This window comes from Fundulus heteroclitus, chromosome 20, assembly GCF_011125445.2.
Source record: "Fundulus heteroclitus isolate FHET01 chromosome 20, MU-UCD_Fhet_4.1, whole genome shotgun sequence".
NCBI classification, from domain to species: domain Eukaryota; kingdom Metazoa; phylum Chordata; class Actinopteri; order Cyprinodontiformes; family Fundulidae; genus Fundulus; species Fundulus heteroclitus.
In genome coordinates this window covers 6,073,235-6,093,306 of record NC_046380.1, presented here as the reverse complement: position 1 = coordinate 6,093,306, position 20,072 = coordinate 6,073,235, and the positions used below count along the sequence as shown (strand labels likewise).

General features: G+C 38.6%; 1 protein-coding gene across 1 annotated transcript in view; it reads right to left on the bottom strand.

The window, feature by feature from the left end:
* ptprt (protein tyrosine phosphatase receptor type T) overlaps window positions 1-20,072 on the bottom strand; it is a gene marked incomplete in the record, with an annotated part of 394,538 nt that overhangs the window by 152,542 nt on the left and 221,924 nt on the right. The window contains 2 exon segments of the mRNA XM_036124734.1: window positions 7,907-7,963; window positions 12,297-12,333. Of these exon segments, the coding sequence (XP_035980627.1) occupies window positions 7,907-7,963; window positions 12,297-12,333 (94 nt within the window).

Genomic DNA, 20,072 nt, shown 5'->3' with positions numbered 1-20,072 from the left:
AAGTCGGCCTCAAACGAACGCGGCTGGCACCGGCAGCCTGTTGCATCAGCATTGCAGAGCGCCAGAGTCAGTTCCAACACGACTCTTTACAGCACCAATTAGGACAAAGCCGCGGGACTAATGGTAACAGCAATTGAAGCTGACGCATTACACCTATGTGTTGGAGATAAGGGAGGGTTTGAGGCTTCAACAGCAGCGCTTGTGACGGTCATAAATTTTCTGTGAAGGTAGAAATCCTGTTTGTCATTCAGCATCCTTCAGAAGCCCTCTTGCCACAACGTTTCGTCTTATTTATTTTTTTTGCACACAATTCTCAGTTCACTTCTCCTCCCACGGTGTTAAACGCACCCATACAGAAAACACATCAAAACAGGTGGCTGTCAGAAACTACGCGGTGCGACTTATCCTTGCAATACTTTGCCGTTTGTGAAATTAGCATAAAACTTGACGGGAGAGCAAGGTCGCGTTCACTTTGGAGACCCCAGAGTTCAGCCGCACTTTACAGCAGAAGCACTAAGCAAAGTTGAAATGGGTCATGGAAATTTAAACAATACCAGACTGAACTGAAAGGATATTTTATCACAGAATATTTATTTTAGAGTGGGATGACTTCACACACTATTTAACCCTTTGAAACCTTTAGGTTTCAAATGTTTTCATGGCCATAGTTTTAGAGCCGAATCCACACACCAGCTGGAAGGCATTTTTGTCTAAATTTAATCAATGTCTCCAATTTTAAGTGTGCATTTCATGACAGACTTTGGCCCTTCCTAAAAGGTAAGAAAAAGAAGAGGTCAACGGATATACAGTGGCCTACAAAAGTATTCACTCCTCCTGGCATTTTTTTCTGTTTTGTTGCCTCATAACCTGGAATTGAAATGGATTGTTTGAGACTTTGCACCATTTCATTTCCAAAACATGCCGACAACTCAGAAGATACGCTTAAGTGTCTGAGATTACCACCGTAAAAAATAACAGAAACCTCAGTCTGCATAAGTGTTCACCCCGATAAAGTCAGTGCTTTGTAGAGACAAGTTTTGCGGCAATTCCAGATGCAAGTGTCTTTGGGTCAATCTCTCTGAGCTCGCCAGATTAAACTGCTCCAGCTCCGTCATGTTGGAAGGTTTTCTCTTTTTAACAACTACCTCCAAGCCTAACCACAGATTCTCAGCAGGATTGGGATCTGGACTTTGACTAGGCCATTCCAACCGATTTAACTGTTTCCCCTCAAAGCCCTCCAGTGTTGCTTTAGCAGGATGCTTCGGGTCGTTGTCCTGCTGGAAGGTAAACCTCTGATCAAACCTCGGATGAAAGGCAGACGGACACCGGTTCTGCTTCAGAACTATCCTGTATCTTTCCTTTGATTCTGACCAGTTTTCCAGCCCCCACAGCATGATGCTGCCACCCCCATGTTTCACTGTGGGGATGGTGTTCTTGGGTGATGGGATGTGTCAGGTTTGGTCCAGAATAAGTTTTCCTTGGTGGTTGAAAAGTTTAATTTTAGTCTGATCTGACCAGAGCACCGTCCTCCATACATCTGGGGATTTGCTCATGTGCCTTTTGGCAAACGATCCTGCCTTCTTATTTTTAACACAAAATATTTGGCTTAGTGTTAAAAATAGCACTTGTCCTGACTTGTACCTCTCAACAACTTTGTCCCTGACTTGTTCGGAGAGCTCCTCGGTCGTCATGCTGCACCACTGGGGTATTTCAGAAAAGGTGAGTTTATACTGACAGATCATGTGACCCTTAGATTGTGAACAGGTGGACTTTTCAAGATACCTGGTTGAACTAGAACTTTTTAGGGGCTTCATATGAAAGGGGATGGATACATTAGAACATGCCAGTTTTTAGTGTTTCATCTTTTTTTTTTTTTTTTTTGCTATTTCAATTCAAGTTACTCTAAACTGTGCAGATCCATTACATAGAATTAAACTACAGGTCGGAATGTAAAAAGATAACAGGTATAAAAAAAAAAAACAGTGGGGTGAATACTTATGCAAGGCACTGTAAAACATGTTTATATTTTATATTTATGCATGTATTATTGGTGTTTTTTTAAAACTACAGTAGAATCGTGTGTCAGTATTTCAGATCCCCCTGAAAGTGACTGGACTCTATCTGAAGCTGCTGTGACTTTAACCTCCCACGGCCGTTAAATCTGCCAAAAAAAAAAAAAATATTCCTGCTGATGCAACACAATCAGCTAATCTAAAGTAAATGGATAAAGAAATGCGTCAATGTTTTCACATTTATGTATGTATGTATGTATGTATGTATGTATGTATGTATGTATGTATGTAAGTAACCTTTATTTATCCAGGTAGATCTCATTAACGTTAAAAATCTATTTTTCAAGAGAGACATTTAGGCTTTTTCTTCAGATATTTAGGCTGTATTCACACCAGGAAAGTCCTTTGGTCCGCTTGTTTAGTCCGGACCAAAAGTAGACATCACTTTTTTCAGTCGGTGCAGTTTGCTTCCACGTTGTACTTTTTTGAAGTGAACTATAACTTGTAACCGACCCATGCCTGTGATGATGGTTGCTCCTTACCTGACTCCGCCAGATAGATTTGCTCCGCATATCCATCTGGAAACCTTCCGTTGAAGTAATTTTGGGAAGGGGCGAAAATACTGGTTAGCTGATTGGCCTATGTTGGTGATAGATGGGCCAAATAAACCAATCAGATTCGTCGTCGCTCTGTTACGAGCGACGACGAAAACACAACCACAAGCCAAGTTACTCTTGCTGCTGCAGGTAAAGGCTCGTTAGCTCAGCAAAGAAATACTTTGTAATTCCGATAAAACTTGCTCGATAGCCACGCTAACGCTAGTTTCATCGGCTGAAGCCGCCATGTTGTTTAGACTGAACTGTCGCACTTCCCGTTGCGTCACACCTCAACCCGCCTCAAAGCCAACGCTGATTGGACGTTCGTTTGGTGAACGGCTCCAAATTTTCTTTAACGGAGAGTAGCCAGACTGATCTGCGAGTGAAACCTTGAAAGCTCGCGAGATCAGGATGGTCTCACCAGGCTAGGTTGCTCCCCCTGCACAGAAATGTCTCGTGTGGGACATAGCAGACCCAGAAATGGAGGAAGGCTATAATCAAAATCTTGCATGCAGCACCTCTGTTTTGCATAATTTGTGCTGCTATAATACAGTTGATAAATCATTGTGAGTGACAAGAGATGCTCATTCAATGCAGGTTTCAAGACATTGCATTTTTGATTTTGAAACGGCATCCTGCAAGCTGAAGGAATCCAACAACACGCTGCAGCAGCAGCAGCAGTAACTAAAGACATATGTTTTCTGCAGTTGCTTCACATTCACACCAGAAGAGAACCAGTTTGGAAGTGGACCAAGACCAACCATAAATAGGATGTCCTGGAACCAAACTTTTCCAGGACATTCAAGCTTTACGGTCTGCTGGTCAACATCTGCTGGAGGTCCCTCACTCTGGTTGTAAGCAATGCAGGGATCTGTCTTTTTCAGCTGCTGCTCCATTATTATGGAGGGATGAGCTATCCTCCATCACTGACAAGCCTCTATTCACAGCCAAACTCAAGATCCACTCATTTGAAAAGGCTTTTAACTTTTAGTATTTTGATATTTATCTTTAACGCATTTGTATTTCTAGCTTTTTACTAGGCAATTTCTTTGTTTTAATGTGTTATTATTAGTTTTTCTATACTGTAAAGCACTTTGGTCATCGCAATGCGCTGTTGTAAGGCGCTTTATAAATAAAGTTTGATTTGAAGTGGTTTTCGGTCCGGTTGTTTGGTCCAGTTCAGTGTATTCACACCTGCACCAAAGCTCCAGACCATGTGGGGGGGAAATTAACTCTGGTCTGTTTAAAGTGGACCAAATGTGGCAGGCGTGAACACACCCTTTACAACGTGTCACAGGCTTTTTGCTGATGCTTCTAACGTTTACCTTAAAAGTTTTGGTAAATAGCTTTAGCAAGTAGCTTCTATTGTTCTTATATACATATGCTGACATAAGTTTGTTAGTTTTGATTAAACTGCTGAACAAAAAGGGTTAACAGCCTAGAAGAGTGAAAAGATGAGCTAACCTCACAGTCGTGTCTTTCACATGAAAGAGTTTTTTTTTAGTTTTTTTAATTTTAGGAGAGCGTTTTATGACTTCATCAGCTGAATGGTTTCAAAATAGACAATTATGTTTAAACGATGCATTTACATAAGACCAACGTCACTTTAAGCTTGTGTCCCACCATACAAATTTAACAAAACGTTCTACCAGTTTGCCGTTTTCTCTGACATTTTTTCAACTCAGCATTGTTTTATTTGAAGCTTAAATTCCTGTCTGCATTTCTGGGTGCCTGACTGTCTGATAAAGAGTGATGTCCCTGCTGTTCTATAGAAAAGCCTTTAAAGACGAATACCAACTCATGACACGGCCTTTTCCAAGTGTTTGGTTTTGACCTGACTTATCACTCCCAACTTTCTCACATGGATTCATTATCCAGTTTGTCTTTTTAAGAGGACTAAAAGAAGGAAGCTGATTGATGTGTGACTTTTAGGCTGCAATGTTACTTTTTTATCTTGAATAATTGCAGTTTGCCAACCTTAGATACCTACCAGGTAAACCTGTATTACACCTCGTCTCAGACTGAAGGTTCGCTGACTTGGGAGATCTTAACCACGACAAACCACAGCGTAGAGAACAGAAATACATGCTACACACAGAAGAAAGGGGCTTTTTGTATAATAGCTTTGCTCACTGGACTCGGCATTTCACAGCTAGTGAACCTTGTAATTTCATTTTCAATGGACTCGCTGAGACAGGACTCTCCATGTATAAATCTTACATGGCTTTGGCATAAGAGTTCATTTTACTTCCCAAAGGTTACGTAATTAAGTTAAAATGGCTGTCCAGACATTAAACTGATTAGAAAATATCTAACATTTTAGACGGGTCTTAACTAATACCAGCTGAAGTATAAAGTCCAACTTTAATAACTGCATTGCTATTCTATGTGGTAACTTTCTAAATAAATTAAAGCAGAAAATATAAAGAATACGGCTCTTCTGGCATCTGAATGGTAATGTTAGTGTTACATAAATCCAGGCCTGTGAGTTTGATTTAACGTTCCGTCATATGAATGCATCAGATTTCTGCATTGCAAGTATTAAATCTTAACTTTTATATTTTAGGAGTTTGTTTACTGAGTTTCAAGTGACTAAGATAAATTTTGTGCAAAAGCATTGAATCAAACTTTTAATATTGATGTTTTCCTCCTTCCAAACAGCCTGATTTCATTTGTAATATTTTAAAGTGGTTCTTTTTGAATATTTTTCTTTAGAGTTTGCTGTCATTTCCCACATCTTCAGCCCTGTGTCTAACTTTTTAAGACCTTAGCCATTTACTATTAGCCGTTCTGTGATGGTAAACCTATAAAAGTTAAATAACATAAAATGCAAAGTTGGCATCCTGTAGTGGAATTAAACATGATGCCCAAATAAATAATTTTAAAGACCTTGAGAGATCCTTCACTTTGCTCTCAGGTCTGGATAATTGCAGCAAATTGTATGAAATAAGATAAGATTTAAGACATTTGCATGAAAAGGTGTCACTCAGTTTTACAAATGTAGTCAAATGAGAAAAGAAAATAATTTGCCAATCTGTTTCTGCTCAGTTGTACAGATATGAGTTCAAAAGTATTAACTTTAATAAATCCAGTTTTAATCTTCCGAATGCTTTTCTGTCTTCATATATGGAAACAGTCTATATTTATTTATAACAGTATTTCACTAGATCTTTACTGGATGTGAATAAATCCGTCTCCTGCAGTCTGAAGCTTTAATCTTCTCAGAAAAACGTATTTCACTGCGTTCCTCTGTGTATTCTTGACAGGAAGCTGCGGCGGTAGTTAACAACTCACATTGTTGCCAACTGAATTATTGTCTCATCTGTATTGTTCCAGTAAACAGTAAGATTTTTGTATTGTTAGGAGACATTTATATTTTGCTGTCATGCCCCCTCATTACACAAAGACAGCATCTACGCCTTTACAAGCTTTTCAGGGTTGGCTGACAAGGGTTTTCACACGCTGGACTGGATTTACGGACGTGTGCTGCACAGAACAATTACTTTACCGTGCCGTAATCTCATCTAAAAGTGTCCCGATTTAAAATGCTTTCATTTCTTTCCACCTCTCTTAATATTCTGGACTCCTCGTGTTTGTCTGAGCTGCTTCACTATTTCATGCCATTTTGTGCTCTTAGATCGGAAGCTTTTGATTGTCCTGAAGACTTTTTACACACCCAGAGGAGACCAGGTTTTTGTAATTTTGTCTCTTGCTGTTTGTAAAACTCATTTAAAAACCACAGGTTTTCCTGTTGTCTTAATCTTTTGCCCTTTGTATGTACCTGTACTAATTACTTTTTTTTTATAAATCCCATGTATTAACTTATAGTTATTTTTTTTTCATGCGATCCCCCTGATGAGCGGAGGAGCGAGGTAAGACAGTCTTGCACGTGCGCAGCTATTGAAAAAGGGACTTCACCGACAGTAGCTTTAATTAATTGAGGATTATTTAAGTTAGAAAATGACCTAAAGGTTCCTACGTCCAGGTTTCATCCTTTTGCTGTTTGTTGTTGTTCCACTGTTTTCCTCTTTTATGCTGAGTTTGATTCAGTAGTTAGTGTAGTTTTAGTGTTAAACAGAATAATTGCTTTAACAGGGAGTTATTGGTTTAATACATTTTTGACTGTTTCAGTAGCGGTCGTCTGTGGTTTTTATATCAGTGATCGAATCATCTCTTACAGTTTATAAATACAAAGACATTTTTTCTTTGCATGTGGTTAATGAATAGTGATTCCTATTACAAATATAATTTAAGGTTATCAATGTCTAATTCAGTCTTACAACTGGTTGGACAGCCATCTTCCATGATAAATAAGGTTAATAATTGTTAATAAACTCAATTGCTAGTTATACTCATTAAAGACTGGTAGCCCTTAATCACAACCATTTAGAAACATTTTTCGTTGTAGCTTACCTTTGACAAGAATAACATATTAATTCATTGATAACCATTTGTCAGCTTGATGTTTCTATGAGAGGTCATAATGCATCTGCAGTGAAGATCAGTTTTACTTAATTCAGTGTTTACATAATTATCTCGTGCTCTCATTTCCCACAGATTCCTGATGTCTAGACATGGTATACAACAGGAAAAACAAGTATTTAGCATTCATAAAGAGTCGGGGAAATGTCTAAGACTAAAACGAAAGCATGAAAGCAAACAATGAGCTGAATGATGCTGTGAAATAAGGGCTTTCATTTTTATGGAAATGAGAGCTGCCATCATCCCCTGCCGTTTCATCAAGTATTCAGTTGGATTTAGCTGGATTACGCCACAAAGTACATGCAAAGATGCTGCGGCGTGTTGTTTAAATTGTACATTTATGTGAAATGGAGCAACAAGCGTCTACAGACAAGTTTAGCTTCAAAGTGTAATCTTTTGGGGCTGATATTTAAAAAGAAGCACTTTTTTTATTCAATGAAACATAAACAAAAAAAACAACACTTCTGGACTTTATCACAACACTTGGACTATCAGCTGCGTCTGATAGCTTCACTGAAGTATGTGGCTTTGCATGCAAGACAGAGTTGATGTTCAACCACAGCCAGCAACACCCAAAGCAGAGTAGACATGCAAACAAATGCAGGAAGATGAAGATGAGAAGGAAGGACAACAACCAAAGAGCGCCCCCCAAAAAATTAAAAACAAAAGTGAGGCAAATCAGGAAACAGAGGGTTAAAGTGGAGGAGGTGTGGGGCAGGAAACAACCAAAATGAATTAGTGTTTTGAGTCGTGTTTATGGCTGTGCTGTGACATAACAGGGGGAAGAAGATATTCTGCCTATAAAGCAATAATCACCTTCGCTTGGGATGACTAGAATGTACGGCGTTGTTATTTGTCCCCTACCTATTACCACTAAGGCCAAGGGCCGCACGTCCCCGCCGGAAAGCATGAGAGAGGGAGGGAAGAGAGAAAAAACAAACAACAACAAAAAAAAGGGAAAAAAAAGAAGAAAAAAAGTCTAAGAAAAGAAGATATATCGTTGTATTTATCAGTTTCATTAGATCTCCCTGCTTTGAGTTGTCTAAGAAGAGAAGAAGAGACTGCAGCGGTGTGAGAGATGGCACTGGCACAATGGAATCAATAGCACTTAGCTGGGATATGACCGGTCTGTTTGCCAAGAGAAAAAACTGTCAATGAGCCATCGGAGTGGCTTATTACCAGGAGGAGGCCTGACAGGCGTGTCCAATATGCGTATTAGTAAAGGGTGGTCAGTGAATGCAGATGTGGTGCATGGAGTTAACGTTGGCGTCAGCCGGGGCTGACGGGTCGACAAACAAAAAGAAAGGGACGAGGAAATGGAGGAAAGAAAGAGATGGAGGAAAACTACTTCATGGCAGAGAAGAAAAGTCTGATTTCTTAGAACCTGCTGTTGAACAGTTTGTATTTTTGAGTAAGGAATAATCCGTGCCAGATGTTCAAATGCAAATGTGCATAATTCGTTCCGGAGGAGCTTGATTCTGGTGGAAAAACCCTGAAAGTGGCTCGATATTGAAACCAGCGGTTGCAGAAGGGAACTAACACACCTGCAGTAATCACTGAGCGCCATGAAACTCTCAATTAAAGATCCATGAAGCATCTTCTCTGACTGCTGATCTTCACTCACTGCTCCCAATTCTGACCTCTGCTGCAGCTCCCTGTCAGTCTCAGTTATTGCGTACCCATCGCTGTCTTTAATAACAAACTTATCTTCAAATATAAAAAAAAATAGTATTTCTGGGTTCCTAATAAGGTACCCAGCATGAATTTATCATGAGGAATTTTAAGTAGTTAATAGCTATGTTCTTTCCTTTTTGAACAGTTAAAATATAATTCAAACATCCAAGTTTCATATATATATATATATATATATATATATATATATATATATATATATATATATATATATATATATATATATATTGTCTGTTTCAAGGAATGGAAACACCTGGATCCATGAAAAAGCAGATTTGCATTTATCTCAGAAATTTTGTCAAAAACGCAATTACAGTTTTTCAATTCAGTGTCTCTAAGGTCTGCTGAAGGAGAAGTTAAAATCTTGGTCGTTCCAGCTCTTAGCCAGGACCAAGGCACTGAAAAAACGACAGTTTCCCTCCTTGTTCAGTAGTAAGAACCCACATTAAGCAAGCTGTAATTTTCCTGCGTCGTTTACTGATAACCTGTGTTATTTTTTTTCCCCTTAAAACATCAGAATATGGATCAGTTAATTAGTTTTAAAGTTAAACAGGGATCTCATGCCAGAAGCTGAAGATTTCGTCAACGTTTTTGGTCCCTATATAATGTGAGCTCAATTTTTGTTCATGCAATTGAACACCTTCATTCTACAGTTAATCCAGTGTGTATTGGTGGGCAGTACTACTCATTTTACTGGAGAAACATAAATATTTGTGTGTGGAGACCAGATCTTAAAAGCTTGAGATAGCTTGCATAATGATAGGTTCAATATTTCTTTAATTTAAAGAACAAAAAAACGCTATAAATCCACTACTGAGGCAGTAAGGAAAAAACATTTTTGAAAAAGTGAGTACAGCAAAATCCAAGCCGGCTGATTCCCCAACCTAATAATCAGGCAGTGGATATGTTTAATTCAAAGTTTTACGAGGCTATGTTGTACAGTCAAAGGCCTTGATATGCGATGATCATTAAAGTTTGAAATGCTGCTGCAAGTGAAGTTTTGCTCCTTTTAAAGAAATCCTGAAATGACTTGTTTTGAAGCTCTTAAACATTGAGTTTCTTATCTGCCAGCTAATTTCAAATACATAGCCTGCTTATAAAATCTGTGTCTGCTGCAGCGAAGTGAACCGCTCGCCATATCTGATTCATCGTGTCTGCAATAGACTACTCCACTGAAATACTAGTGGATGAACTGTTCAATAAAACTGACAGAAAAAGTTTGGTGAAGAGGCGGAACGCGGGTTGTAAAGCTCGCCTTGTTATTTTAGGAGGGGAGGGAGGAAACAGGGAGCAGTTGGACTTTAAGGAGTAAACCTTATTATCAGCAACAGGCTGAAGGGTGAAGCAAATCTTGCTAAAAGACCAAGATGGTGATCAACTGTGGTAAAAAAAAAAAAAAGTGGCTCAGGGGTAGGGAAGATGTTCACAGGAGAAACCCTGAATAAAGTTAGATTTGAAGCATTTTCTGTTCTTTATGGTAGAAAATATGCAGTTTAAATGCAACCGCTATGCCTACACATCGTGTTTTTACTATAGGAGGTTTGTCATCAGGATGCATTTTTCTATGGATCTTCAATATGCTGTGGGTTTTTCTAGATGACAACTTCTGCTCATCTTCAAAGTGTCCTGTCCAAGAATGAGGCAGAAGTCTGTGTTACTTCTGGGCTGGACTACTGGATCTTTTAGTATAAGTATCATAAACATATCGAAAGGTCTGGCTCATCCAAAAGGTTTCTTATGAAAATTGGGAGAGATCATACAGTATACATCTTCAGCTTATCTTAAAGAAAAAAAAATAAAGCTCTACATTTCTTAACCGATTTCTTCGGCTGTAGGCTTCCTGGTGTTTCCTGGAGCAGAATGGGAGAAACTGCCTATTTTTAAGATTAGGCTAAAAACTCTGCCTTTTGATAATGTTCATAAGGCTGTGTAAATGATCCATGCCTGCAGTCTTAATGCAGTAGGCCTAGACTGGACAGTCGTATGCACTGAGCTCTTTCTCTTTACATTTTCCTTCAACACACGATATGATTCTATAACAGTATTGTTATTCTTTGCAAACTGTGTCAAAGTTTATCTGTGTCTCCTTCCTCTCCTTTCAACACCCAGCCGGTCAGAGCAGATGGCTGCTCATACTAACGTTGATTCTCCTGGACTATTATTTTTTGTTTAATGGCAGTTGTTCCTCTCCACTGTCGCCACATGTTTGCTCAAGTCTTTGAGTAAGGTCGAGTATAGATGAAATGTGCTAATTTCCCTAAAAGAGAAATGCTCTACAGAATCTGACTCTACTGCATTAAATAGTACTGGAATAAACTGAATAAACATGGACTGACCAGTTTGACTAATGTGGTGCATTTACGTGATTTAAAACAGGAATTAGCACTATAGGGACAAAACTGAATTGAATTGTCAACTAAAACTTAGTTTTCCTCCAAATTATCCTGAAATATGAGAAGAATAATTCTCGTCAAAATTGCTGCTTGCAAATTTATTTTAACTGGAATTAGGCTGGCAAAATCCTCTGATGGGAGGAAAGAGGCAGCAGCCAGTTCACTGGACGACGGTACAGAAAAAAGCTGATAAGAAGCATTAAGCTTTCTCAGAAATGCCAGTCAACACTTCCCACTTAAAAAATGACAAGTCCATTTACCTGAACTTTTTTTTAGAAATTACCATTTATAAAATTTGATTAAAAAAGAAAATGTTGCTGGTTTTGGTATAAGGACAGCCACAAAGTAAAAGGATGTCTTTTCTGATGCATGGATACATGCAGACAGTCAGAGTGCAGTGTCTACAAACCCAATTAAAATGTAACGTAAGAAAAGATGCAAAAAAAAAAGAAAATAAAGAAAAGTTTAGGGAAGAGAAATGTGGAAAAATGAGCAATAAATCCTTGATGTACTGTGGATGAGACAGAAACAGAGATTGAAAATGTGGAAATATCAAATCAATGCCTGATGCAGATGAAAAATGGGATAGAAAATAAACAGAAGGTGGGATCAATCGATAGGAAGCTGAAAAGCTCTCAAAGCACACTGCCCAGCGCACAAATGGATGCATTTGCAGAAGATGAGCAGCAAATAAAGATGTGAGACACGGAGAGAGCGAGGCAGAATGGGGTGGAATCAGATCTGGAGATGACGCTTTAGCTTCTGTCCATTGGGTCTAATGAAGCCGATCGAAACAGTCTTCTGCGGCTCTGAACTTTTAAACACAGACGAGCAACACGGATGTGGCATGAGATGAAAAAAGAAGAGCCGAATAGAGGAAAGGGAGCAGAATGTGGGAAATGTTGGAGCAGAAGAGATGGACCGAGATGCTATGGAAGAGAAGCATGCAGGATGAGCAGGTCATAAATAGTTGGCCTGTTTCTGCAGTGTGTGTGAGGGCTTGTCTCATCTAACATACTGCTACAGGTTGGCATGAAAACAAAACTCTACCACATGAAATCTATATTAATAATATAAAACTTCCCTAATGTTGCTAACTATCAATGGAAGGGTGCTCATACCTTTGCGAGCCAGACGGACGCAGTTGATTTTGGTTTCCTGTGAAGATAAGAAACAGACAGAATGTTGAGATCTATCAGATGTGATAACTTTAGTTTTTTAAGCGTCTGTCAATAACAAACCCCAATTATCCCATTATGTTGATAAAACAACACTTAATTTCCCTCAAGAAAACAAGCTTAGTCTCACAGAAATTACCAAACAATATGCACCACACCATGTTTATGCTTAATTTGTATAACTATATTATATATATATATATATATATATATATATATATATATATATATATATATATATATATATATATATATATATATATATATATACCCTGTTTGAATTATTTTAATTACTGCTAATTAAGTTTTTTAAACATCTTATTCTTCTGTTTTAGCTTGCTTGTGTTTTACTCGTCTATGTTTTAATTTTACTTTCATTTTAAGTTGTATGTACAGCACTTTCATGACCTTTGTTATTTTAAAGTGCTTTATAAATAAAAGGGTATATTAAGATAGATAGATAGATAGATAGATAGATAGATAGACAGATAGACAGATAGACAGATAGACAGATAGATAGATAGATAGATAGATAGATAGATAGCCTTCCCATTAGATGAACCCTTCCCATTCATCTCTGTACTACCCATTACTTTTGCTTTTTTTTAACTTTTACATATCTGACAGGAAATAATCTGTCACAAATTTCATCAACATACATCCCAACCGGGACAAAATATTCCAGTTTGGTCTCAAAGTTGATTTATTACCTGATAATGAACAAAAAAACTTCCAGTAACACACAATGGACGATGCAGAGTATGCTCGTATGGATGTATACTAATCAAGGAATCTGGGACTATTCAAAAAAGCTCTTGAAACACTTAATGTGAATTACTATCATTATTTTAACTATTTTACATTATTTTGTCACATTAATAACACTGATGATTACCACATCTGTAAAATCTGAGGGGGTCACATTTTTCTCAACTGTATTCCAAAACTCTCAACTGACTTCAGAGCAGTAAATCCTGCCATAGGTTGTCTCCACTGTAAGTGTTTGTTCTCTTTTATACTTTTCATCCTTCACAGCTACGACCTTTTCTCCCCTTCTACAATGTGCTGTCACCAGTCAGTGTACCTCTCACACACCTGCCACATGGATATTGCTCTTCATCACATATTGGCCCATTTGTCTTCATCAAAGACAATAAAGTAAAGCAGCTGACAGCAACTCGGCATCAGAACAATATCCCTTCCGCTGCGGCTTTTAGTGCCCTACTTCATATTCTGAACTCTAAACGTAAACTAATAAAAACTAGTCATAACCAAACCGGTTTTAGAGACGGGACTATTTGCAGGAACTCAAACCTTTTTCCCTTATGATGCCCAAAAACATGCATGCCAGGACAATGGGCAAGAGATCTGCTCTTAGCTGTGGCGTCTCTGCATGTGGAGCCAGTGGGATCCCACCAGATGTCGCTGTGGAGCTCTATGTTCCCAATAATCAGGATATATATATATATATATATATATATATATATATATATATATATATATATATATATATATATATATATATAATTCAAACCTGGATGTTTGAATTATATTTGAACTGTTTGAAAAGGAAGGAACATAGCTATTAACTACTTAAAATTCCTCATGATAAACCTTATTAGGAACCCAGAAATAATGTTATTAGGAACCCAGAAATAATGTTTTTTTATATTTGAAGATAAGTTTGTTATTAAAGACAGCGATGGGTACGCAATAAATGAGACTCACAAGGAGCTGCAGCAGAGGAGTGGGACAGGATCATTTTTATACAGTAATATTGTAAAAAAGACAGATTTCCTTACCAATACAATTCTGTTAGAAACATTTGTGCCTTGATATTGGGGCAGAACCACCAACGTTTGTTTAAATAATGAACATCTCTCAATAGACAGCTGTGGGGCACAAATCCTACGGCCCCAAGCTTGGATCGTCCAATCAAAATGCTTGAATTGCACACTGCTGGATAGTGTGCGACCATCTAGTGTTGGTTGTCCCTTTATAGAAATATTGATGTGAATCTTTTATGTTCAATAAATTAACATTATTAGTGAGCCTTTATTTGTAATTTTACTGTATTAAAATTAAATTACATTTAGCTTATATACGTAAAATAGCATTTCTAATGTGTTGGTTTATGCTAATTTATCTATTTCACTTAAAATTGATTAAGTGATTAAGTTTAATTTCACTTAAAATTTATCAAAGTCAGGTTGTGTGCATCACAGAAAAATGTGTTACCACTAATAGGTGTTGAGTTTTTGCGCCCCACTTAACTCATCATGCCAGAGACGGCACTGGCTCTTAGGTCTGTGAGTGTGGTTGTCTCACTCCCACTTGTTGCCCACTGACTGCAGCAGACGGGCACCAGCCTCACTGTAACCTCTGGAAAGGCTAAAGCTGGGATGAAACGTGGACGGAGGAGTTTGAGATTTATTTTGAACCAATGTGTCGTGCATTTAAACGTTTGCTTGCTCTGAATTCAAAGTTAACCGGAACATTAGCTCTGCCCTTTATTGCTAAATGCTAATGAGAACAATGTCTGGGTTTTAGGATAACAACAGAAAATCTGAGGCATATCTATCGCTGTGCTTCAATACTCAAAGACCAGAGAAGTGAAGCGATTAGAGACAGAAGAGATGGCATGAACGTCATAGCGTCTGGTGATAGTTGATCAAGCATAAGAAATCTAAATATTGGAGACGCAGCCTCTGTGTCGGTGAGCGCTATCTGTCCATCTTTCTCCTTTTGTTTCCTTCAGGGTTTGCTAGATCAGTGCTCTGTCCGACTGTCGATATACCCAGCTGGAGTTCACAGATTTACTGATGAGGATTTCACGTATCCAGTGCCGCGAATGGAACTGCCTTTCCTTGCCTTGATTGGTTCCCAACAAAGATTTTAATTAACATCTTCTTTTTAATCAAGAAATTAAAAACCCAATGCGTACACATTAAAATTCATGAAAAGTCCACAATAAGCAACTCGTTGACAACAACGTGCACTGCTTGGGTGTGTGCAAAAAAATAAAAAATAAAAAGCTCTAAGCCACTTTCCAGAAAACTGTACAAAGGGAATGTTTCATTCCTGTCAACAGACAAAGAATAAAAGTGCATTTAGGGATTTTGGAGTCTGAGTGCATCGTGATTGACAGCGACTGTCAGAAGGTAAAATCTCTCTCCTGGAAACTCAAAAACTGGCACTCTCAGGCTTGTTCGGTGTGTGTGTGTGTGTGTGTGTGTGTGTGTGTGTGTGTGTGTGTGTGTGTGTGTGGTGGGTGAGTGACATTGATTGTCAGAGTACCCTGGCCAACCCCTGAGGCTTTTTACTTGTCAAGGAAGGTGTCTGGCTGCCTTTTCCCCGGCATGGAGGAGCATGTTTCTCCATGCATGTCACCGTTTCCTTTTGTTTTGGGCCGCTTCTTGGCCAATTTCTTTGTCTTCTTCTTCCTTCTCCGCCGCAATCCTTCCCCTCCAACAATTCCAACATTGCAGATTTTCAAAACACCCCTTCAGCTACCTTTGAAAATTCATCCATCCATTTTGCGCGACGCTTTTGTCTGTTTTGAAATGCACTGATTGTGCATAAGTGACACGGCAGAAATGCTACAAGTTTCCATGAATTTTAATGTTCTTTTCTTTCTTTCTTTTTTTTTTAAGCATCCCGGTATTAAAGTACACTTATTGCCATCCTTTCAGCTGTGAAGTGCACCAACCCATTTGAATAATCCTTTTCATGTGTGGGGCTATTTTCTGCCTACTTTGATTCTAACCGTGTCTCTAACTGGAAACAGTGCATTTTGACAACATTAAACTGTGTTCTTTTGGAACATTATCGCTGTTGTTACAATGGTGTTTTTTTGTTTTTTTTTGTTTAGTCAAGCGTTTGTTATTTTCATTTCATACAGGAATGACAATATAACAACCTTTTGGGCAATATTTTGCGCGGCGTCTAACAATCTAAAGGTTTGTGCTGTAATACATACCAATGTGGATACCTTAGGCCTATAATGTTTTGGGTATTGCACATTTTTTTCATTCATTTATACAAATTAAAAGGCATACATCCTAAGCAATCTCTCAAGATGAAAATAAAATTAAAATTAAAAGTTTAGATGACAGACTTTGCCCTCAAAAACACATATGTTCACCATCAATTCAAAATTTAGTTTTAACTGGAAATATTTTACCATTACAACAAATTAACCTCAGAATTTTGTGTGTGTTGGACATAAAGGTGCTGGTCTCCTAAACCATGTACGGCTGATGCATTCAAAGTACATCTATTTGTGTTTTTATATGTTTTTATTTACATCTCTAAGGCTTTAATGCTCCAGAGAACCACAGCTAGACCATGCCACAGTGCTGAACCTTCCCAGCAGTGGATGACCTACCAAAATGACTGTTAAAGTGCATCCACCACTCCTCCATCAGGACCCAAAGCAAGACAGAGCAAACGGCATCCAAGGGAGAGTTGAAAGACCAAAACCAAAACCACTGCTGACCAACAGGAACAACAAGGCCAGCCTCACATTTGCCTAAAAATTTTTATTTTTGGCCTGATTATACAAAAGGGGAAAATTCTGGAAGTTATGCATCCTGCTACATCCGCCATAAAGTAATACAACATTTCAGAAAAAGAATGCTCTAGACCACGGGTCAAACTCAAGGCCCGCAGGCCGAATTTGGCTTGTTCAGGCAGTTTATCCGGCCCTCAAGAGCCAAAAAAGGCATATCATGTCAGAACGTCGAGGCACATAACCTTTTAAAACGTATAAAGTGGCTAAAACAGCACCTCCTGTAGCAAATGTTGTTGATTTTTTTTTATTTTTTTACTACAACACGTTAAAACATCCCAGAAATGTCCAAAAAGAGAAAAAGTGATGCAGAATGATGTAAAGTGTAACTCCAAAATGAACTTTTTCTTGCAGATAAACTATTGAAATTGGGCTTAAGGGCCCTAATCATATGTTACTGTGAAATGTTTTACATTTTTATGTGAACTGGAATGAAACTATGAAATCAAAAGTGTGATCTATACACATGTAACCGGCCCTTTTAATGAATTCATGATGCCAAAGTTGCCCAATGTAGAAATGAGTTAGACAGCCCTGCTCTAGACAGTCAAGCATGGTGGTGATGGAAGACTACATTCACAGCACAAATCGTACGTTGCTAAATATCACCTGTATGTGAATTTCTTTACGTGAGTCAGAACAGCACAAATCCAGTTTTTTTTTAGAATCACAGACAAACCACTTTGATTTTGTGCTCCTAAATTGGACACATTTTTGACATTTTTCAAAACGAGCTCAGTCTGAATGGACATGTCGTGTTCAGAGGATTTTTATGTCCTTGCTGTGGCCCAATCACTGCCTCTGTTAGTCATGCTGTTTCTATGAATGAATCTGCCACCACAGAGCAATACAGATCATAACAGGTTATAAATCTCTCATTCATCAATATACTTTATATTCCAGGGTCAACTGGCCATCATTATCAGTCTGTAAATTGATGAACTGGTACATTTTCATCTAGAAAGATATTGCTTTTTCCCGCCTTATTTAGCCTTTGCTTTCAGGACTTTATCTCGGTCAGTGCTCCATTTTTACCATCATAATTGGAAAAGAGCATTAATTTTACTCTGCACATCCAACTTGGACCACCCTTCAGCAGAACCGGAGACTAATCACATTGATTCCTCTGGGGCCATTTAAATTTATTTAAACAAAAACAGCAAAATCTTTGCATGAAGCTTGTGTTAAGGTTGTATTTTATTTGCTTATTTAATGGAAGTTTAATGTTTTAAATAATCTGTAGGTTTGTAACATATACTGTATGTGGTTTTTGTTTTGTCTCTGGCAAATGAGATCTAACATTTTAATAACAAACACTTTATGAATAAAAGGTTAAATGAACAAATAAATGTATATCATCCATATTTACTTCCATAAACACTGTGTGCTGCCACGACGTCAAGTCCTTTGTGTATGTGGGTTCCTTTGAGGCCATGAATTTTTCCCACCGGTGTTGGTGAAATTCAAAAAAGAAATAATAAAAAAGAAACTTAAAAAAAACTGACGCTCTGCAGAAGTATGTAGCCCAAATTCCCCTCTTAAATGAAACCTTAAGGAATATGCAAATAAGGGCAGCTTTATTTCAGATATGGCAATATTAATGTACAGTAAATTAGATCAAAGAGCAGGAGAGAATTAAACATCATGATTCTTCAGAATAGAGAAAGTGACAAATGCTAAATGCTGACAATTACTGGGTCATTTGATGGATGCTGTAATAAAACAACATTCACTGACTTTGTTTTGGATGGGTTCATCACGAGTCATCAGTAAATGAAAGATGAAATGAAAGTTTAGTTTCTCCAAGATAATATTCTCTTCCAGTTTGAATATTACTTTTAAATATGTCTCCTTGGTAATCTCACGGTCAATTTATCAAGCCCACTTGAAAACGTTGTTTGGGTTCACAAGTGATGTAAGGTAAGTCGTAAGTCCGGATCTATTTTCACAAAGTTTGTATAATTTTAAAAACTCAGTCTCCTGAAACGGGAAAAGTTAAGCGCTGATAGCTCTGGCAGCAAACGCAGGTCCTGGATACATTTTGCTCAGAGGAAAGTCATTCTTAAAAGAGACTGAGTTTCTACATTTAAAGGTTGCATCAGTGCGACAGGGAGCTGCTCAGAGTGGGAGGGCACAATACAAAACAACAAAGGGTCATGTTTCAACTTCCGTCTCAGATTATGTTTAAGCAGAAAAAGTACATTTTGTGAAAGGTTAGTTTTGTTTTTCACAATATTTCCCCACCTGCACGTCTTTAACCCCCACCTGCTTCTCTCTTTCCACCAAGTGATACATCTTCTACCACCCCCACCACATCGTGCTTCATCCCCTGGTCCCAAATGCCTCAACGTTTTACATGTCTTACTTACAGCCTGAGGGAAGGGATTCTTGTGTGTGTGTGTGTGTGTGTGTGTGTGTGTGTGTGTGTGTGTGTGTGTGTGTGTGTGTGTGTGTGTGTGTGTGTGTGTGTGTGTTTTGGGACATCAGACGACATTGAGCGAGACATTGAGATTGCCGTTGGTGAGCAGGTTTAATGTGCCAAGCACTGACTAACTTGCTTGATGATGGCAGAGGAGAGACTGACATCTATCTGATGTCACCCCAGAGGCAGGCGCGACAGAAAGGAAAACCAAGATGGGGGAAATGGGAAGGTTCATGTGATCGAGAACATTAGAAAGTAGAAAGAGGAGCAGCAGCGGTGTTTGGCCTGGGCGAACCGGGCAGCCGATCAGGGCGGCATCTTTTCAACGACACATAGGGGGAGGCACGAGCAAAGAAAGAAAGAAAAATTATGAAATTATCAGCGCTGCAAAAGCGGTTTTCCCATTATCTATCATATCACAGTGTGGCGAATTGGCGTCCCTGCTTGCTGTGAGAAGATCCTGCAGTCATGCAGACTGAGCAGAGGCAGACAGGGTAGAGGCTATGAGACGAGGAGGAAAGGCGGGGAGGGCCAGTTCACCTCTGCGTCTCAGATGGAACAGTCAAGGTGGGTACGGTCTGGAGATCCACTCCACAATGCAATGGTCTAACAAAATTAGTGGCTAAAGTCAGTCACACCCAAGGTTGGGTTAGACGTGGGGAGGTTCGGAGGATTCCCGAACGCCTAATCTGTTTCAGGCCAAACCGGTCAGAAGTCAAAATGTTTT